The 20,453-nt window shown below is 42.1% G+C and overlaps 2 protein-coding genes across 2 annotated transcripts; one reads left to right on the top strand and one right to left on the bottom strand.

Annotated features, from left to right (window-relative positions):
• Window positions 1-2,144: 2,144 nt before the first annotated feature.
• LOC120038523 (perforin-1-like) lies at window positions 2,145-3,596 on the bottom strand. Its single transcript, XM_038984252.1, has 3 exons — window positions 3,538-3,596; window positions 3,112-3,289; window positions 2,145-2,800 (listed from the first exon to the last, which is right to left on the bottom strand). Exons 2-3 carry the CDS (start codon window positions 3,268-3,270, stop codon window positions 2,501-2,503), a joined length of 459 nt encoding a protein of 152 aa, XP_038840180.1. The 5' UTR covers window positions 3,271-3,289; window positions 3,538-3,596; the 3' UTR covers window positions 2,145-2,500.
• Window positions 3,597-16,280: 12,684 nt separating this feature from the next.
• Window positions 16,281-19,731, top strand: LOC120038525 (cytosolic phospholipase A2-like). Its single transcript, XM_038984255.1, has 3 exons — window positions 16,281-16,339; window positions 16,765-16,965; window positions 18,022-19,731. The coding sequence occupies exons 2-3, from the start codon at window positions 16,807-16,809 to the stop codon at window positions 18,280-18,282; spliced, it is 420 nt and encodes a 139-aa protein (XP_038840183.1). The 5' UTR covers window positions 16,281-16,339; window positions 16,765-16,806; the 3' UTR covers window positions 18,283-19,731.
• The last annotated feature ends 722 nt before the right edge of the window (window positions 19,732-20,453 follow it).

The following is a 20,453-nucleotide window of genomic DNA, read 5'->3' as shown; positions in this document are numbered from 1 at the left end:
CCAAACTCGTCATCAAGCTCGAGACCCTGGGTCTCGACCCCGCCCTGTGCAACTGGGTACTGGACTTCCTGACGGGCCGCCCCCAAATGGTGAGGGTAGGTAACAACATCTCCACCCCGCTGATCCTCAACACTGGGGCCCCACAAGGGTGCATTCTGAGCCCTCTCCTGTACTCCCTGTTCACCCACGACTGCGTGGCCATGCACGCCTCCAACTCAATCATCAAGTTTGCGGACGACACTACAGTGGTAGGCTTGATTACCAACAACGACGAGATGGCCTACAGGGAGGAGGTGAGGGCCCTCGGAGTGTGGTGTCAGGCAAATAACCTCACACTCAACATCAACAAAACAAAGGAGATGATTGTGGACTTCAGGAAACAGTAGAGGGAGCAGCCCCCTATCCACATCGATGGGACAGTAGGGGAGAGGGTAGTACATTTTAAGTTCCTCGGTGTACACATCACGGACAAACTGAATTGGTCCACCCACACAGACAGCGTTGTGAAGAAGGCGCAGCAGCGCCTCTTCAACCTCAGGAGGCTGAAGAAATTCGGCTTGTCACCAAAAGCACTCACAAACTTCTACAGATGCACAATCGAGAACATCCTGTCGAGCTGTATCACCGCCTGGTACGGCAACTGCTCCGCCCACAACCGTAAGGCTCTCCAGAGGGTGAGGTCTGCACAACGCATCACCGGGGGCAAACTACCTGCCCTCCAGGACACCTACACCACCTACACCGATGTCACAGGAAGGCCATAAAGATCATCAAGGACAACAACCACCCGAGCCACTGCCTGTTCACCCCGCTATCATCCAGAAGGCGAGGTCAGTACAGGTGCATCAAAGCAGGGACAGAGAGACTGAAAAACAGCTTCTATCTCAAGGCCATCAGACTGGGGCTGAGGCTGAGGAGAGGTGAAGGGGGTGGATAATAGCAGTTTTAGATGGCAGTTTTGTAAGCACAGCACAGCGAGGGGCCTCCCGCTGCTGTCCACCCATCCTATCTGTAAACAGCTCTGTTACTGAAGGCATGACCTGACATTTCAAATCTTTCAAAGACAAAATGGTTGAGAATTCTCACAAAACATGGTAAAAACAATTATATTTTATGCCAGGAGCTTAGCACAAATGCCAAAATGACCTATGATGGTAATATAGTAGGCATATTTTCTGCCGTTCATACATACATGTGTCGCCTTACATGGTATTCAAACACTATTTGTTTCATGAGGAATGCGTAGCGCGTAGAGTTAATGCTGGTAATACATACTGACCCAGTTCAAATCCTCTTTTCAGATTTTCACAAAAATGTTCACAACAATTACAAAGCTGTCCAGGAGGTCATTACTGAGCCCAAAATGCAAATGATTCATAAGATGACAATATATGAAGTATATTCTGCAATTCATGCATGCATGCACTTCCATGTTTTTTTTTTGCCTCAAACTTGCCTGACAACACTCACTCTGATAGTGGGTTGGAGTGAGGAAGCTGAACTACCCAGACAACATACTCCCCATTCATATGTTTTGTATTGTATGTTTTGTGTATATATAATGTAATTGGAAAATGTGCTGTATACTGTATGCGATAATATTGTTCTATAAATTGTAACCTTTGTGAAATGAAAATGAATAAACTGAAATGACTATTCACATGGATTCTGTCTACTTTGAATGTATTCATTTGTTTATTTGTTGTCGTCATCAACCCAAGGTGTCAAGCGCCTTCAAAATGTTCAGTGTACAGTGTGTGTGTGCGTGTGGACAATGAGTCAAACATGCTTTTTAAAAAAAAAAAGGAATGATGTTGATAAACATTTGACATTATACTGGTTTATCAAAACCACTGCATGAATTTGCCTTGCCCTGCTGCAGGAATAAATTAATCCTGCGGGAATTTACCTTGTCCTGCAGGAATATTTTTTTTTTTAAATATGCAGGATCTGTAGGATTTTAGAAATTCCTGCAGGACAATACAAACAGGAGTCGTACAGAGGCGTAGGCAAAACGTCGGACAGTTATCAACATTAGTCCTGCAGGATTCCTTCACAGAGGCACAAATTCCTGCAGGAGTCAGACAAATATTAGGAGAACCTAAACACTCACATGGTGATAAAAGAAAGAACCAAATTGAGAGCATTATACTGAAATAGTTGTTTTTTTATTGATGTCTAAAGGGAGGACCATGAGATCAGAGTGAGGAGGAGGGGGAAACTAGGTACATGTGTCTGTTGTGATTCAGAACACAGTTTAGAGCTGGGGACTCAAAGAGGAGCACGTTTTGGGTTTTGCCCAAGCATTCCGCTAACACACTTGATTCTACTCATCATCAAGCCTTTAGTTGAATCAGGTGTGTTAGTGCCCAGGACCGGGATTGGGAAACGCTGGTGTAGAGGGTGTTTGGAATCAGAGTGAGGTCAGAGTTTTGACAGATTGTTGTGGATGAGAGGTGGGACATTACTCTAGGCTTGGGGTGTAGGAGTAATACAGGGTCTACTGTAGAGGCTCTAGGGTGTAGGAGTAGTGCAGGGTGTACTGTAGGGGCTCAAGGGTGTAGGAGTAATACAGCGTCCCTCCCCTCTTGATGGTGCAGCTATGTTGCCAAGTTCCGTTCTTGATGGAGCGCTCACAGGTCCCCAGCAGGTTGTCGAAGAGCACGTCGGAGTCGTACACCTCTAGCCTCAGCGGGTCGTTCTCACGGACATTGAAGAAGTTGAAGTCCTCCTGCCACCAGGGGTCATGGTTGTCGGTCTTTACCTCTGTTTTCCCACCGTAGCCGGCGCCTCTGAACACCTGAATTATAATAATGACAATGATTATGACGATAATGATAATAATGATGATACATAATAATAATGATAGTGATAATCATCATAAATATCATCATCGTCATGACAATCATCATAAACACAATAACAATCATAATAATAGATTAGATTTATATAAAGCTTTTACCCAGATGCTCAAAGAGCTTCATATAGTAAAGGGGAGAAGGCCGGACCTCATCCACCACCAATGTGTATCACCCAGACATTTGGCACCAGACAGATCACAACACATCAGCTATCATGGTGGACAGGTGATTCAGGTGAGGAGAGATTTACCTTGACGTAGGCATCAGGGGTCTGGAACAAGCCGCTGTTCAGGTCGCTGGCTCTGAGGTTGAACACCTTGAGGACTTTAGGTTCCTCTGCTGCATAGATCTGGACCACAGTCAGAACACACACCACCAGCAGGCACCACAGGAGAGAGGAGGAGGACATGTCTCACAGTCAGATAGGGCTTGATCCGTGGGGGGAAGAGAGAGAGAGAGAGAGGGGGGGGGGAGAGATAAAGAGAGAGAGAGGCAGAGAGAGAGAGAAATGAAAAGATAGAAAAAGTCAGAAGATGAGAGGAAAGACTTGATATATCAGGACATGACGTGGAAAAAAACGTTGATTCAACCAGTTTTTGCCCAGTGAGTCCTTTACATAATGTTCATTTTCAAATATAATACATTATAAAATAAACTCTCTGTAGGGTCATAATACCTGTGTTCTGTAGAGTCTGGGGACGAGCGTCTGTCTGTGTGTCTCTGTCTGTGTGTCTGTCTCAGGGGAACCACTGACGGTTTTTCCTATGCCCTCTCACTGTTTATAAATGGCACTCCACAGGTGGCTTGTTCTCAGTGATGCCTCAACCAATGACATAACAGTTTGTGTTGCCAAAGAACAGCAACACCTACAGGTATTACTATCCTCTGATGCTGATAAAAGGAAGGCCAGGCTTTTGAATTAACACTTTGAGGGCTAGTTGCCTAATGAGTGAGGAAAACGTTGCTAACTGTCCAGTGGCGCAGCGGTCTAAGGCACTGCATCTCAGTGCTAGAGGCGTCACTACAGACCCTGGTTTGATCCCGACTGTATCACAACCGGCCGTGATCAGGAGTCCCATAGGGCGGCACACAATTGGCCCAGCATTGTCCGGGTTAGGGGAGTGTTTGGCCGGGGAAAGCCATCATTGTAAAATAAGAATTTGCTCTTAAAACCTCTTTGGGCTAGATGTGCCGCTAGCGACCCACCTCGACAACATCCGGTGAAATTGCAGAGCGCAAAATTCAAATTACAGAAATAGTAATATACAGTGGGGAGAACAAGTATTTGATACACTGCCGATTTTGCAGGTTTTCCTACTTACAAAGCATGTAGAGGTCGGTAATTTTTATCATAAGTACACATCAACTGTGAGACAAGAATCTAAAACAAAAATCCAGAAAATCACATTGTATGATTTTTAAGTAATTAATTTACATTTTATTGCATGACATAAGTATTTGATACATCAGAAAAGCAGAAGTTAATATTTGGTACAGAAACCTTTGTTTGCAATTACAGAGATCATACGTTTCCTGTAGTTCTTGACCAGGTTTGCACACACTGCAGCAGGGATTTTCATACAGACCTTCTCCAGATCCTTCAGGTTTCGAGGCTGTCGTTGGGAAATACGGACTTTCAGCTCCCTCCAAAGATTTTCTATTGGGTTCAGGTCTGGAGACTGGCTAGGCCACTCCAGGACCTTGAGATGCTTCTTACGGAGCCACTCCTTAGTTGCCCTGGCTGTGTGTTTCGGGTCGTTGTCATGCTGGAAGACCCAGCCACGACCCATCTTCAATGCTCTTACTGAGGGAAGGAGGTTGTTGGCCAAGATCTCGCGATACATGGCCCCATCCATCCTCCCCTCAATACGGTGCAGTCGTCCTGTCCCCTTTGCAGAAAAGCATCCCCAAAGAATTATGTTTCCACCTCCATGCTTCACGGTTGGGATGGTGTTCTTGCGGTTGTACTCATCCTTCTTCTTCCTCCAATCACGGCTAGTGGAGTTTGGACCAAAAAGCTCTATTTTTGTCTCATCAGACCACATGACCTTCTCCCATTCCTCCTCTGGATCATCCAGATGGTCATTGGCAAACTTCAGACGGGCCTGGACACACGCTGGCTTGAGCAGGGGGACCTTGCGTGCGCTGCAGGATTTTAATCCATGACGGCGTAGTGTGTTACTAATGGTTTTCTTTGAGACTGTGGTCCCAGCTCTCTTCAGGTCATTGACCAGGTAGTTCTGGGCTGATCCCTCACCTTCCTCATGATCATTGATGCCCCACGAGGTGAGATCTTGCATGGAGCCCCAGACCGAGGGTGATTGACCGTCATCTTGAACGTCTTCCATTTTCTAATAATTGCGCCAACAGTTGTTGCCTTCTCACCAAGCTGCTTGCCTATTGTCCTGTAGCCCATCCCAGCCTTGTGCAGGTCTACAATTTTATCCCTGATGTCCTTACACAGCTCTCTGGTCTTGGCCATTGTGGAGAGGTTGGAGTCTGTTTGATTGAGTGTGTGGACAGGTGTCTTTTATACAGGTAACGAGTTCAAACAGGTGCAGTTAATACAGGTAATGAGTGGAGAACAGGAGGGCTTCTTAAAGAAAAACTAACAGGTCTGTGAGAGCCGGAATTCTTACTGGTTGGTAGGTGATCAAATACTTATGTCACACAATAAAATGCAAATTAATTACTTAAAAATCATAGAATGTGATTTTCTGGATTTTTGTTTTAGATTCCGTCTCTTACAGTTGAAGTGTACCTATGATAAAAATGACAGACCTCTACATGCTTTGTAAGTAGGAAATCCTGCAAAATCGTCAGTGTATCAAATACTTGTTCTCCCCACTGTATAACATTCATGAAATACAAGTGCCATACATCAGTTAAAAGCTTAACTTCTTGTTAACCTTTCACGAGTATCAACCCCGTATCCGGGATCACCCCCCACCCCCCCCACACTGATTAGCATCGCTAGCATAGCTTCACAAGTAAATAGTAGCATCTAAATATCATTAAATCACAAGTCCAAGACACCAGATGAAAGATACAGATCTTGTGAATAAACCCATCATTTCTGTTTTTTAAAATGTTTTACAGGGAAGACACAATATGTAAATCTATTAGCTAACCACGTTAGCAAAATACACCATCTTTCTTTGTCCACCATTTTCTCTCTCCACCACTAGCTATCACCAATTCGGCTAAACTAAGATATTGATAGCAACAAACCAAGAAAAAAACTCATCAGATGACAGTCTGATAACATATTTATGGTATAGGATAGGTGTTGTTAGAAAAAAGTGCATATTTCAGGTAGAAATCACAGTTTACAATTGCACCGACCATCACAAATCGACTAGAATTACTAGATAGAGCAACGTGTATGACCAATTTACTCATCATAAAACATTTCATAAAAATAGACAAAGCATAGCAATGGAAAGACACAGTTCTTGTGATTTCAGACCATATTTCAGATTTTCTAAGCGTTTTTCAGCGAAAACACAATAAATCGATAAGTTAGCATACCACATGTGCAAACGTTAGTAGAGCATGAATTCAAGGCAAAGGGAGCTATAACGTTATCATCGCCAAAATATATTAATTTTTTCACTAACCTTCTCAGAATTCTTCCGATGACACTCCTGTAACATCATTTTACAACATACATATACAGTTTGTTCGAAAAGGTGCATATTTAGCCATACAAAACCGTGGTTATACAATGGAAATAGTCACAACTCAAGCATCAAAATGAGGGACGTCAGCTTTCAGAGTGATCTAGTTTAATCGAAAGCTAATCATATACTTGACTAAAAAATACAGAGTTGACAGGAATCGAAAGACAAATTAGTTCTTAATGCAACCGCTGACTTACATTTTTAAAATTATCCTTACTTTTCAATACAGGGTTCGCCAAGTGAAGCTATACCAAACAAAATGGCGAAATATGCGTTTAAAATATTTCGACAGAACAACGATTTATCATATTAAATATTGCTTACTTTGAGCTGTTCTTCCATCAGATTCTTGGGCAATGTATTCTTTCTTGGGTTTAATCTTCTTTTGGTCGAAAGATGTCCTTTGTCCGTCTAAATGCCCGCTAACGTTCGACCGGGACCCCGAAATGTGCCCGGTGCTTCACATAGAAATGCATCAAAATCGCACTAAACGGATATAAATTGCTATAAAACGGTTTAAATTAACTACCTTATGATGTTTCTAAGTCCTATATCGAATTAAATTACAGACGGATACATTTCAAGTTGATAACCGAGCCTGTGAAAATGGCATCCGGAGGTCCCTTCCTGCGTAAGGGCGAGCGTCGAAAGGGGGGCTACTCTCACTCCTTGGTCTTTTATAACCTCTGAGAGCTACGGAGAAGGCCCATTCCACTTCTCATTGGTTACTGACATCCAGGGGAAGGCGGGTGCAGTTCGTGTCGTTCCATAGGATAGACAGAGACCTTAAAAACTGATCTGAAACCAGAGCTTCGCTCTCAGACCTTTCACTGTCTGTCATGGATTTCGCTGTAGAAAGAGTTCTGGGTCACCCACAGACATCATTCCAACTTTGTATGAAACTAGAAAGTGTTTTCTATCCAATAGAATTAATAATATGCATATTGTACGAGCAAGAATTGAGTACTAGGCAGTTTAATTTGGAGACGACAAAATGCTAATTCGGAACAGCACCCCCTGTAGTCGCAAGAAGTTAATCCAGCCGCTGTGTCAGATTTCAAAAAGGCTTTACGGCGAAAGCACACCATGCGGTTATCTGAGGACAGCGCCCAGCACACAAAAGCATTAAAAACATTTTCCAACCAGGCAGATGCGCACCGAAAGTCAGAAATAGCGATAAAATAAATGCCTTACCTTTGAAGATCTTCTTGTGTTGGCACTCCAAAAGGTCCCAGCTGCATCACAAATGGTCCTTTTGTTCGATAAAGTCCTTCTTTATATCCCCAAACACTCAGTTTCCCTCCTTCAAAATGCATTCAAATCAATCACAAACGTTACCAATAAACTTCTCCAAACAAGTCAAACAACGTTTATAATCAAACCTCAGGTACCATAATACGTAAATAAACGAAAGAATTTAAGACGGAGAATCGTTATTGTCATTACCGGAGATAAACAACAAAGTAAGCGCATTCGCAGTACATGTAACAAACACTACAGCCAAAATGGGAGCCACTTATAAAAACTACAAATTCTAGCTCATTTTTCCAAAAACAAGCCTGAAACTCTTTCTAAAGACTGTTGACATCTAGTGGAAGCCCTTTGAACTGCAATCTGGGAGGTTTTCCCTTCATATTAAAAATGACAGCCATAGGAATCAATGGTGGGCTGAATTTCTGTTTTTCTGGATGGTTTGTCCTCGGGTTTTTGCCTGCCATATCAGTTCTGTTATACTCATAGACATTATGTTAACAGTTTTAGAAACTTTAGAGTGTTGTCTATCCATATCTACCAATTATATGCATATCCTAGCTTCTGGGCCTGAGTAACAGGCAGTTTACTTTGGGCACACTTGTCATCCAGACGTCAAAATACTGCCCCCTAGCCCAAAGAGGTTTTAACTGACTTGCCTAGTTAAATAAAAATAAAAATAAATACTTGCTTCTTTGTCTTCTCAATTTCTCTCAAAGCTCTGAAGCTGGAGTCTTTTATCTCCCTCTCTAACTTTAAGGATCAGCTGTCTGAGCAGCTTACCGATCACTGTACCTGTACACAGCCAATCTGTAAATAGCCCACCCGACTACCTCATCCCCATATTATTACTTACCCTCTTGCTCTTTTGTACCCCATTATCTCGACTTGCATCATCATCATCTTCTGCACATCTATCCCTCCAGTATTATTGCTAAATTGTCATTATTTTCACCTCTAGGGCCTATTTATTGCCTACCTCCCTCCTCTTCTACATTTGCACACACTGTACATAGATTTTTATGTTTTTCTGTTCTTTTGTGTTATTGACTGTACGTTTGTTTATGTGTAACTCTGTGTTGTTGTTTTTGTCGCACTGCTTTGTTTTATCTTGGCCAGGTCGCAGTTGTAAATGAGAACTTGTTCTCAACTGGCCTACCTGGTTAAATAAAGGTGAAATAAAAAATTACAATTTTTAAAAACTCATTGGAGGAAGTGAACCATGGGAAGGACCTTGGACCCTCTCCTCTCCGGCAGTGAGCTTTGAGGGGAACTGAGGAAACAATGACATAGGAAGCAAGGATGTTGACAGCTAGTGCTGTTTTCAGACACAGCCCAATAAGAGATCCTGTCAATTTTTTTCTGCTATTGACCTGTAGCGATGAGACTTAGGAACTGGGTGACACATTCCTTATTACCTTGTTTTACAATGGGTGGGTCTGTTCCTGAATTCTGATTGGTTAAAAGTGCATTCCAGCCAGTGTCTATTCCACAAGTTACCACCCTGATAAATCTATGATGTTGAAATGCCTATTTACTCTGTTCCATCTGACTGCTCAATCCACTGTCTCATCAGCCCAGCCAGGCATTTTATAAACTTGATCTCCACTATAAAAAGCATCTAGACATTATCTCACATTTCTTTTAGACTAACATTTCGTTTTCAACATCAGAGATTTGTATAAACCTTGCTGTCGGTCTCTCTGACATTTGCAGCATTGTTTCAATATTTAAATTTGATCTCCAGCTGTCCCATATTAATGAACATGTCGGGAGTCGGGACACAAATCAGCTGGCATAATTTTTATGGATATATACAAAGAAATATAAATAGAAAAAAGTTCAAATGAAACAAAGTGCACCTAGTTTGCAGTCTCTCCAGCTTCAGTTTGAAGTGATTGTGTTAGCTGTGTTGATGGCTAGCTCCTCTCTGAACAACAGTGTCCTGACGAGAAAACACATTTCACTAGAAAACAGCTTAAGCAAATGTAAATGCAGCTTAAACCGCATCAGATTACCTGATGTTGAGTTTATTTTTTGCTTATGTAGGTTTTAAACATCAGATTGGCTTTTAGCTTGTTTTTAAAATCTCTTGGCAGGAGAGGGTGTGACTGCTTCCCAAATGGTGTCCTATTCTCTTTGTACACTACTTTTGACCAGGGTGCATAGTAGTGCACTATATGAGGAAAAGGGGGCCATTTGGGATGCACCCTGTGTTCATATTGGTGCTAGATACCACTGGGAACGAACCACATGTGGTTTAATATGAACTTATTCTGCATGCCGCGGGTACGAGGCCTTGGGATAACTTGGGTGCCGTGAGACAGGCACATCTTTAGCCTCTACAGATGAGTCTTCATCCATTTCTTGTCCCTCTTCCCCTCCTCCCACTCTCTTTCTCTTTCAGTCTCTCTGTGTATCGATTTTTCTCTTGCTCTCTTTTGCTCTCTCTTTCTCTCTCTTTCCCTTTCTTTCCCTCTCTTTCCCTCTCTTTCCCTCTCTTTCTCTCTCATTCTCCCTTTCTTTCCCTCTTTTTCCCTCTCTTTCTCTCTCATTCTCTCTTTCTTTCCCTCTCTTTCCCTCTCTTTCTCTCTCATTCTCCCTTTCTTTCCCTCTCTTTCCCTCTTTTTCCCTCTCTCTCTCTCTCTCTCTTTCTCTCTCATTCTCCCTTTCTTTCCCTCTCTTTCCCTCTTTTTCCCTCTCTCTCTCTCTCTCTCTCTCTCTCTCATTCTCTCTTTCTCTTTTTCTCTCTCTTTCTCTCTCTTTCTCTCTCTCTTTAGCAATGTTTTTTGTTCTCCTCTCTCTGAACAATGTGTTTGTACTCTGTTTCCAACTCTTATCGACACCCTGGTAACATGTTAATATCTTTGTCCCCGCATCCTTCCCCTCCACTCCCCTACTCTCTCCCTCTCCCTCTCCCTCTCCCTCTCCCTCTCCCTCACAGAATGTTGCCTTCTCCCATTGATCGAGCTTCCACTTCACAATGTCCTCATCTTGGCTGTCGTCCACTCATTATTATTACATTAGTATTATAATATTATTATTACTATATTATTATTATTAGTATATTATTATTATTTTATTATTATTATCATTATTATATTATCATTATTATTATTAATATTATTATTATATTATTATATTATTATTATAATAGTATAATATGTTTATTATTATTAGCATTATATTATTATATTATTATTATTACTATATTTTTATTACTATTATTATATGTTCATTATTATTATAATTATTATATTAATTATTATTATTATTACATTATTATACGTTTATTATTATTACATTGTTACTATTATTATTATTATCATATTATTATTACTATATTATTATTATTATCATATTATTATTATATTATTATATGGTTATTATTATATTATTAGTAGTCAGTCAGCCCGACCCATGCGTCAAGATGTGGTGTGGTCCCTCCTTCGGGGGCACGATGGACTTCCAGAAGAACATGGCCGACCCCATGTGGAGTGTTGAGTCGATGTCTGAACTGAAGCTGGAGGTGTGTACTTAAAGTAGACGATATAGGGCCTGATAGACAATAGCACAACCATATGGACTTTTGCACCGCACTTTGATCAATGAAATACTTATAAAAAAATATCTTGAAATACATTTATTTATTTTGCTGTTCCATTTATTTTTTATTTTTTATGTCTTAAAATTAGGGTTAAGCGTTAGGTTAGCAGTTTGGTTAAGGTTAGGGTTAAGGTTAGGGTAGATTTAAAATCAGATTTTAAGAAGATAAATATTAGAAATAGACTCAGGACCTCAGGACTTTGCCAGTTGCCCAGATAGTGACGACTCAGCAGGACTAGAAGCAGGGACATCACCATCACCTGGCTCTAAGGGGTTTAGCCCTGAATGATTTTTGGTCAGATCTGAATCTTTTGCACTGCTGCAATGGTTAAAAAAAATTGCTGTCAACTGAACGCCCCGCTTAGTTCATAAAGCCTTGGTAACATGAAAAACCTGGACATTATCAAGTCATAATCAGGGGTGTAGTGCTGCCGGTACACAGCAGAGTGTCCTCAGATGGTGCTATGTCTCGCAAGATCACTTAATGATTCATTAGTATTCTACATAACAAACTGAAAATAATAGTTTAGATAACTTTAGGCTACTGTTAGACCAAAAACACCACATAATTTCTCATGACAATTTAAGATGATTGTGCTGAAATGTCATGTTTTTTTCTTTCATGCGGCCAGAACTCAACAGCACGTAAACTTAGGCTAAATATGCTTTGCTTGAAACAAAATACAGGTGGCTGTAAAAATTTGAATAAACATTAGTTAGGCTACTTACATCACTCAAGAAGATCCAAATGCACATTCACATGAAACTAATTGGGATCAAATGGTTGCAGCATGGACCTTTCCAGTGACGTGTATTCATGGATAACAAGGGAAGCCAGGCTTCCCCCCAAAATTGACAGAAATAAATAACATAATTATGTATCTTTCGTCTCTGTTTCATAGTTTTCCTTCAATTCGCAAGGGGCTGAAGTATGTCACCTGCGAAACAGTGCCACTCTGTCTCTTTATGTGTAGGCCATATATCTGATATTGTCTGGTCATACTCTTTTTGCATTGTTGCCTCTCGTAGCACTGAATGCTAGGGAAGCCAGCGAGCATTTGGCCTCCCCTTCATAATTTTTTTTAGAATAATAATAACCAATCATCGTTGAGAGAAACTGAGTGAGCTCAATTGTGAATGGTCCTGGTGCACCAAAACAAAAAGTGTAAAAGAAAGCCAGTTTGGATTTGGCTTCACAACGAGAGCAAAACATCATTGACAGAGACAACTTGAATTGTTGCATCTCGTTGTGTTGTTGTCCTCCAGTGGCTATCTAGCTAAAATTAGCCCTTTTCTAAATTAGCCATGGATGGAGATAGGTATTTGGACTTGTGGTTTTACTTAATTCTCCGTCCTGACCAATGATTATAATGACGATTCTGAATTAACCATAAATTCATACATTGTTGTGCCCCTGAACTGAGAGGATGGAAGTTCAATATGTAGCTAGATGTAGGAGGTTAACGTTAACTAGCTGGCTCATCGTTGCCCATGAAAATAAGGTAGGCTAGCGAGCAAGCATTTTAGACAGGAAGCCTAGGACAACAAAATATAAAAGCGTGAACAGGTCAACATTCACAAAGCTGCTGGGCCATATGGATTATCAGGACATGTACTCAAAGCATGCGCAGACCAACTGGCAAGTGTCTTCCCTGACATTTTCAACCTCTCCCTGACCGAATCTGTAATACCTACATGTTTCAAGCAGACCACCATAGTCCCTGTGCCCAAGGAAGCGAAGGTAACCTCCCTAAATGATTACCGCTCCGTGGCACTCACATCGGTAGCCATGAAGTGCTTTGAAAGGCTGGTCATGGCTCACATCAACAGCATCCTCCCGGACACCCTAGACCCACTCCAATTCGCATACCGCCCCAACAGATCCACAGATGATACAATCTAAATCGCACTCCACACTGCCCTTTCTCACCTGGACAAAAGGAACACCTATGTGAGAATGCTGTTCATTGACAACAGCTCAGCGTTCAACACCATAGTGCCCGCGAAGCTCATCACTAAGCTAAGGACTCTGGGACTAAACACCTGCCTCTGCAACTGGATCCTGTACTTCCTGACGGGCCGCCCCCAGGTGGTAAGAGTAGGCAACAACACGTCTGCCACGCTGATCCTTAACACTGGGGCCCCTCAGGCTGTGTACTTAGTCCCCTCCTGTATTCTCTGTTCACCCACGACTGCGTGGCCAAACACGACTCCAACACCATCATTAAGTTTGCTGACGACACAACAGTGTTAGGCCTGATCACCGACAACGATGAGACAGCCTATAGGGAGGAGGTCAGAGAACTGTCAGTGTGATGCCAAGACAACAACCTCTCCCTTAATGTGAGCAAGACAAAGGAGCTGATCATGGACTACAGGAAAAGGCGGGCCGAACAGGCCCCCATTAACATCGACGGAGCTGTAGTGGAGCGGGTCAAGAGTTTCAAGTTCGTTGGCGTCCACATCCCCAACGAACTATCATAGTCCAAACATACCAAGACAGTCATGAAGAGGGCACGACAAAACTTTTCCCCCTCAGGAGACTGAAAAAATTTGGCATGGGTCCCCAGATCCTCAAAAGGTTCTACAGCTGCACCATCGAGAGCATACTGACCGGTTGCATCGCCGCAAGCTTCCTGCCATCCAGGACCTATACAATAGGCGGTGTCAGAGGAAAGCCCTTAAAATTGTTAAAGACTCCAGTCACCCAAGTTATAGACTTATCTTTCTGCAACCTCACGGCAGCGGTACCGGAGCGCCAAGTCTAGGACCAAAAGGCTCCTCAACAGCTTCTACCCCCAAGCCATAAGACTGCTGAACAATTAATAAAATTGCCACCGGACAATTTACATTGACCCCGACCCCTTTTGTACACTGCTGCTACTCGCTGTTTATTACCTATGCATAATCACTTCACCCCCACCTACACTACCGATCAAAAGTTTGGCGTCACTAAGAAATGTCCTTGTTTTTGAAAGAAAATCACATTTTTGGTCCATTAAAATAACATCAAATTGATCAGAAATACAGTGTAGACATTGTTAATCTTGTAAATGACTATTGTAGCTGAAAATGGCAGACTGTGCCTTTAAACACCTTGGAAAATTCCATAAAATTCTGATAGGCTAATTGACACTATTTGAGTCAATTGGAGGTGTACCTGTGGATCGATGTCAAGGCCCACCTTCAAACTCAGTGTCTCTTTGCTTGACATCATGGGAAAATCAAAAGAAATCAGCCAAGACCTCAGATCCTTCATCCTTGGGAGCATTTTCCAAACGCCTGAAGGTACCATGTTCATCTGTACAAACAATTGTATGCAAGTATAAACACCATGGGACCACGCAGCCGTCATACCGCTCAGGAAGGAGATGCGTTCTGTCTCCTAGAGATGAACTTACTTTGGTGTGAAAAGTGCAAATCAATCCCAGAACAACAGCAAAGGACCGTGTGAAGATGCTGGAGGAAACAGGTACAAAAGTATCTATATCCACAGTAAAACGAGTCCTATATCGACATAACCTGAAAGGCCGCTCAGCAAGGAAAAAGCCACTGTTCCAAAACCGCCATAAAAAAGCCAGACTACGGTTTGTAACTGCACATGGGGACAAAGATTGTACTTTTTGGAGAAATGTCCTCTGGTCTGATGAAACAAAAATAGAGCTGTTTGGCCATAATGACCATCGTTATGTTTGGAGGGGGAAAAAAGGATGCTTGCAAGCCGAAGAACACCATCCCAACCGTGAAGCACGGGGGTGGCAGCATCATGTTGTGGGGGTGCTTTGCTGCAGGAGGGACTGATGTACTTCTCAAATTAGATGGCATCATGAGGGTGGAAAATGATGTGGACATATTGAAGCAACATCTCAAGACATCAGTCAGGAAGTTAAAGCTTGGTTGCAAATGGGTCTTCCAAATGGAAAATGACCCTAGGCATACTTCCAAAGTTGTGGCAAAATGGCTTCAGGACAACAAAGTCAAGGTATTGGAGTGGCCATCACAAAAAATTTACCTCAATCCTATAGAAAATTTGTAGGCAGAACTGAAAAAGCGTGTGCGAGCCAGGAGGCCTACAAACTTGACTCAGTTACACCAGCTCTGTCAGGAGGAATGGGCCAAAATTCACCCATTATTGTGGGAAGCTTGTGGAAGGCTACCCGAAACGTTTGACCCAAGTTAAACAATTTAAAGGCAATGCTACCAAATACGAATTGAGTGTATGTAAACTTCTGACACACTGAGAATGTGATGAAAGAAATAAAAGCTATAATAAATCATTCTCTCTACTATTATTCTGACATTTCACATTCTTAAAATAAAGTGGTGATCCTAACTGACCTAAGACAGGGAATTTTTACTAGGATTACATGTCAGGAATTGTGAAAAACTGAGTTTAAATGTATTTGGCTTAATTAAGGCCATTTACAACTAAAACCATACTTCATGGAGAATCCCTGTTGAAAGGGTTTTTTCTTTTTAGTCCAGGACCAAGTTGAATTTGTGTCCAGGAAACTAGCCCACAAAGTGTTCATTCAAAAGCCTGGCCTTCATTTCATCAGCATCAGAGGTTAGTAATACTTGTAGGTGTTGCTGTTGTTTAGCAACACAGAGTGTTATCTCATTGGTTGAGGCATCACTGAGAACAAGCCACCTGTCTCCATTGGCCCTCTACCTGTGTCCCAAATGACACACTGGCCTAGATAGTGCACTACTTTTGACCAGGACCTATAGGGCTCTGGTCAAAAGTAGTGCACTCTGTAGGGAATAGGGTGTCATTTGGGACAAAGCTTCTGTGTTGTGGGAGTATGTTGAGGGTGTATTGTGGATGCACAGGTGAGGTCTTTATAAACAGTGAGAGGGCATAGGAAAAACCACAAGTGGTTGTTTCCCCCTGAGACAGACAGACAGACGCTGGTCTCCAGACTCTACAGAACACAGGTATTAGAACCTTTTAGGAGTCATGTAACGAGAGTTTATTTTATAATGTATTATATTTGGAAATGGACATTATGTAAAGAACTCACTGGGCAAAAACTGGTTGAATCAACATTGTTTCCACAAAAAAACAAAAATCTATGTGATGACTTTGAATCAACGTGGAAATCTGATTGGATTTTCAAAAAGTAATCCATGTAACCTAAATCCAACAACAACCAAATGTGAATCAGAAGTAGACTTTGAACTGTGACCAGTGGGTTTTGTCCTGATATATCTTGTCCCTTCTATCTTCTAATTATTTATGTATTTTAATATGTCTCTCTTTTCTTGCTCTTCTTGCTCTGTGACATGCTCTTAGGGAAACAGGTGATGTGCTTATATTTTCTCCTTTCTTTCATCTCCCTATCCCCCCCCTCTCTCTCTAGTTGTCTTCCCTCCACGGATCAAGCCCTATCTGACTGAGAGACATGTCCTCCTCCTCTCTCCTGTGGTGCCTGCTGGTGGTGTGTGTTCTGACTGTGGTCCAGATCTATGCAGCAGAGGAACCTAAAGTCCTCAAGGTGTTCAACCTCCATGCCACTGACCTGCACAGCAGCCTGCTAGGGACCCCTGATGCCTACGTCGAGGTAAATCTCTCCTCACCTGAGTCACCTGTCCACCATGATAGCTGATGTGTAATGTTAGGATTATTCGATCCCGGGCTGTATCACAACCGGCCGTGATCGGGAGTCTCATTGGGCGGCGTACAATTGGCCCAGCGTCGTCCGGGTTAGGGGAGGGTTTGTCTTTGTAAATAAGAATTTGTTCTTAACTGACTTGCCTAGTTAAATAAAGGTATAAAATTATATAATAATTTTCAGCATTAATATCATAATTCATAAAGTTAGTTAGAGGACTCGTCTTTGTATCTGAGCATGGGCAGCGCCATTAAAGCCATCTCCATTTTTAAGTAGGCAATTTTCACAAAGCTTATATTGGTAATTTACTGCCACCTGCAGGGCTGGAGTTCTGAACCAAATCGTGTGTCATTAATTTCATTCAATCCAAAGTTAACTCAATTTGAAGAAAGAGACAATGCTCTCCTGATCTGCTCTCTGCTGATCATCTGCTCTCCTGATCTGCTCTCTGCTGATCATCTGCTCTCCTGATCTGCTCTCCTTGGCTGATCACTCCCAACCCATAGGATTACCCACTGGTTTCCACAAGATACCACAAACACAAAATAAATGTATGCATTAATTTAAGGTTATGGTTAGGCATAAGGTTAGCAGTGTGGTTAACGTTAATGTTATGGTTGGGTTTGGGTTGAAAATCAGATTTTTACGAAGATAAATTGTAGAAATAGGCGGGGTTTATGACTTTGTGGCTGTGGTAACTAGTGACGATCATACATACTCAGTTGACTACTTTAAAGGGATACCGCGAGATTCTGGAGATTCTATTTTCTACTTATCCAGAGTCAGATGAACTCGATACCAGATTTATGCCTCTGCGTGCCGTATGAAGGAAGTTACAGGTAGTTTTTCGAGTTAATGCTAGCTAAGTATGCTAGCTTACCTGTAGACTTCCAGTCATTGCGCTATGCTAGCATACACTAATGTATCCTCATCGGCAAACGGCTTATATCCATGATGTTTCCTCTAACTAACTCTATGATCATAATCATTCTCATTATTATCCAGGTGTTCAGAGCTTACGGCTTTCTCGGGAGGACAGAGGTGAAGAACAACAACCGTAACCCCAGCTGGAAGGAGGAGTTCAGCTTCCTCAACGCCCGTGAGAACAACATCTTGAGGTTGGAGGTGTACGACAGCGACATCAACTCCGACGACCTGCTGGGGACCTGCGAGCGCTCCATCAAGATCGGAACTTGGCAACATCAATGTTTCCTAAAGACAGGCGGGATCCTGAACTACTCCTACACCCTAGAGCCTCTACAGTAGACCCTGTACTACTCCTACACCCTAGAGCCTCTACAGTAGACCCTGTACTACTCCTACACCCTAGAGCCTCTACAGTAGACCCTGTACTACTCCTACACCCTGGAACTTCTACAGTAGACCCTGTACTACTCCTACACCCTAGATCCCCTACAGTAGACCCTGTACTACTCCTACACCCTAGATCCTCTACAGTAGACCCTGTACTACTCCTACACCCTGGAGCCCCTAGCCTAGAGTAGAGCCCCTCCATCAACTACTGTAAGCCAACAATACTCAGCTAGAGTAGCTAGACCTCCTCCTCCATTGTCTGACCCCTCATCTGTTACATGGCTTTCTCATTCCAAATCAAATCAAATCAAACCTTATTGAAGCCAGCAGCCGCCATATTGGTTCTCCTCATAAAGAGCAGTCCTCCATAGGATGTCACGGACAAAATTACATGTATTTCAGTCTTTCATTGTTGTAGTGGGGACAGTAACATTGGTATTCTCTAAAAAGTAGACTTTTTTATACTTTAAAAGTATGCATTAAGGCATTTATCATAGAATATATTTGGCAAAAACAAATGTTGACAATAATAAATCCATTTCTATATATTCCCAAATAGTTTTTACAATGGTGTAGGAGTTGAATGGTGAAGGAGTTGAATGGTGAATGAGTTCAATGGTGAAGGAGTTGAATGGTGAATGAGTTGAATGGTGAATGAGTTCAATGGTGAAGGAGTTGAATGGTGAATGAGTTCAATGGTGAAGGAGTTGAATGGTGAATGAGTTCAATGGTGAAGGAGTTGAATGGTGAATGAGTTCAATGGTGAAGGAGTTCAATGGCTGCGCACTGACTTCCAAACAGTGGCCAATATTAGTCATCTAGGGTTTTATACACATTATTGATTCCTTACACCCTCAACTAGAGTGGACGCCTGCTCTCACCAACAACAACATCCGGCCCCCATCTAACCCCTCTCCTCTGGATTCTGGATTTCTCGTTCTCCTAAAACTGAGCTGAAAAACAGTCCTCCCCCTGACCTCATCCTCAGGCTCATCATAACAGACTAGATTCTAGAACATTGAGCAGTACAAAACTCCACCTCCCCCCTACAGATAGTGTATTGTAATTAGTGTCTACACATTTACCTTATAACTGCAGTAGTGAATGAGTTAACCTCTGTCACTCACTGGTGTCTGGACTGCTGTCACTGTGTCTGGACTGCTGTCACTGTGTCTGGACTGCTGTCACTGTGTCTGGACTGCTGTCACTGTGTCTGGCCTGCTCTGGTCCGCACTTTAGTATGACATCAATGAATACAAATCTTGTTTCCCTGCACAATGGTCTCAGTCTGGCTCTCTCTAGTTCTTCACTGAAATACTAAATTACCATATTCATGTTATAGAAATAACAGCTAGCCTACAATTTGACAATGAGGCTTACATCTTTTCAATCATAGTCTATTACCATGTTTAGTGTGGAGACCGGACTTTGGCCACAAATTGTCAATAAAACTGTAGAATTATGATTTCAACAAGGTAATTGCTGGAGAAAATGGAAGGTCTATGAGAAAAATAATACAATTCCTAGAGAGAGAAGTTAAGAAAACCTTTTAAGCCAAATGTGTTTGTTTACGGTCATAGTGTCTAATTAGCAGCATCTTCATGATTGAACATTGGTTCTCTTTCACAACAGGTAAAAATGTAAACAATCAAATAATATAGCATTTCCCTTGCAAAGAACGTTGTTGTTTTGGGGGATTGTGATTAAGTAAGACAGTAGTATTCAGCTAGTTTTGGTATACCCGACCAGATGTACAGATAGCTAAACTGGATTCTTCTTGTGCTGTAAGGAAACATGTTTTAAATGAAACAATGTTGGAACGAGGCGTACCAAACACATTTCAGGCCAGCTTGAACAAACACAGGTGTGGAAAAACGTGTTGCCGTGGGAATGCGTCATGATGACACATGATAAGTCACTCAGCTATTAGTCCCTGTGTGTGTTCCAAATGGCACCCTATTCTCTATGTAGTGCACTACCCACTCTATGGGCCCTGGTCAAAAGTAGTGCACAATATAGGGAATAGGGTGCCATTTGGGATGAAGGCCTTATAAAGAACTAGTAACCTCCCCTTTATGGACACATTGGGCTGGCTGTGTCTGAAAATATTACTAGCTGTCAAA

The sequence above is a fragment of the Salvelinus namaycush genome, unplaced genomic scaffold (genome assembly GCF_016432855.1).
Source record: "Salvelinus namaycush isolate Seneca unplaced genomic scaffold, SaNama_1.0 Scaffold224, whole genome shotgun sequence".
Taxonomy (NCBI): domain Eukaryota; kingdom Metazoa; phylum Chordata; class Actinopteri; order Salmoniformes; family Salmonidae; genus Salvelinus; species Salvelinus namaycush.
The sequence above is the reverse complement of the archived record's forward strand: the minus strand, read 5'-3'. Positions and strand labels throughout refer to the sequence as shown.

Coding starts and splice junctions, on each gene's coding strand:
- LOC120038525 (XM_038984255.1), top strand. CDS start 16,807: ATGTCCTCCTCCTCTCTCCTGTGGTGCCTGCTGGTGGTGTGTGTTCTG. Junction 16,966..18,021: donor CCCCTGATGCCTACGTCGAG/GTAAATCTCTCC, acceptor ATTATTATCCAG/GTGTTCAGAGCTTACGGCTT.
- LOC120038523 (XM_038984252.1), bottom strand. CDS start 3,270: ATGTCCTCCTCCTCTCTCCTGTGGTGCCTGCTGGTGGTGTGTGTTCTG. Junction 2,801..3,111: donor CCCCTGATGCCTACGTCAAG/GTAAATCTCTCC, acceptor ATTATAATTCAG/GTGTTCAGAGGCGCCGGCTA.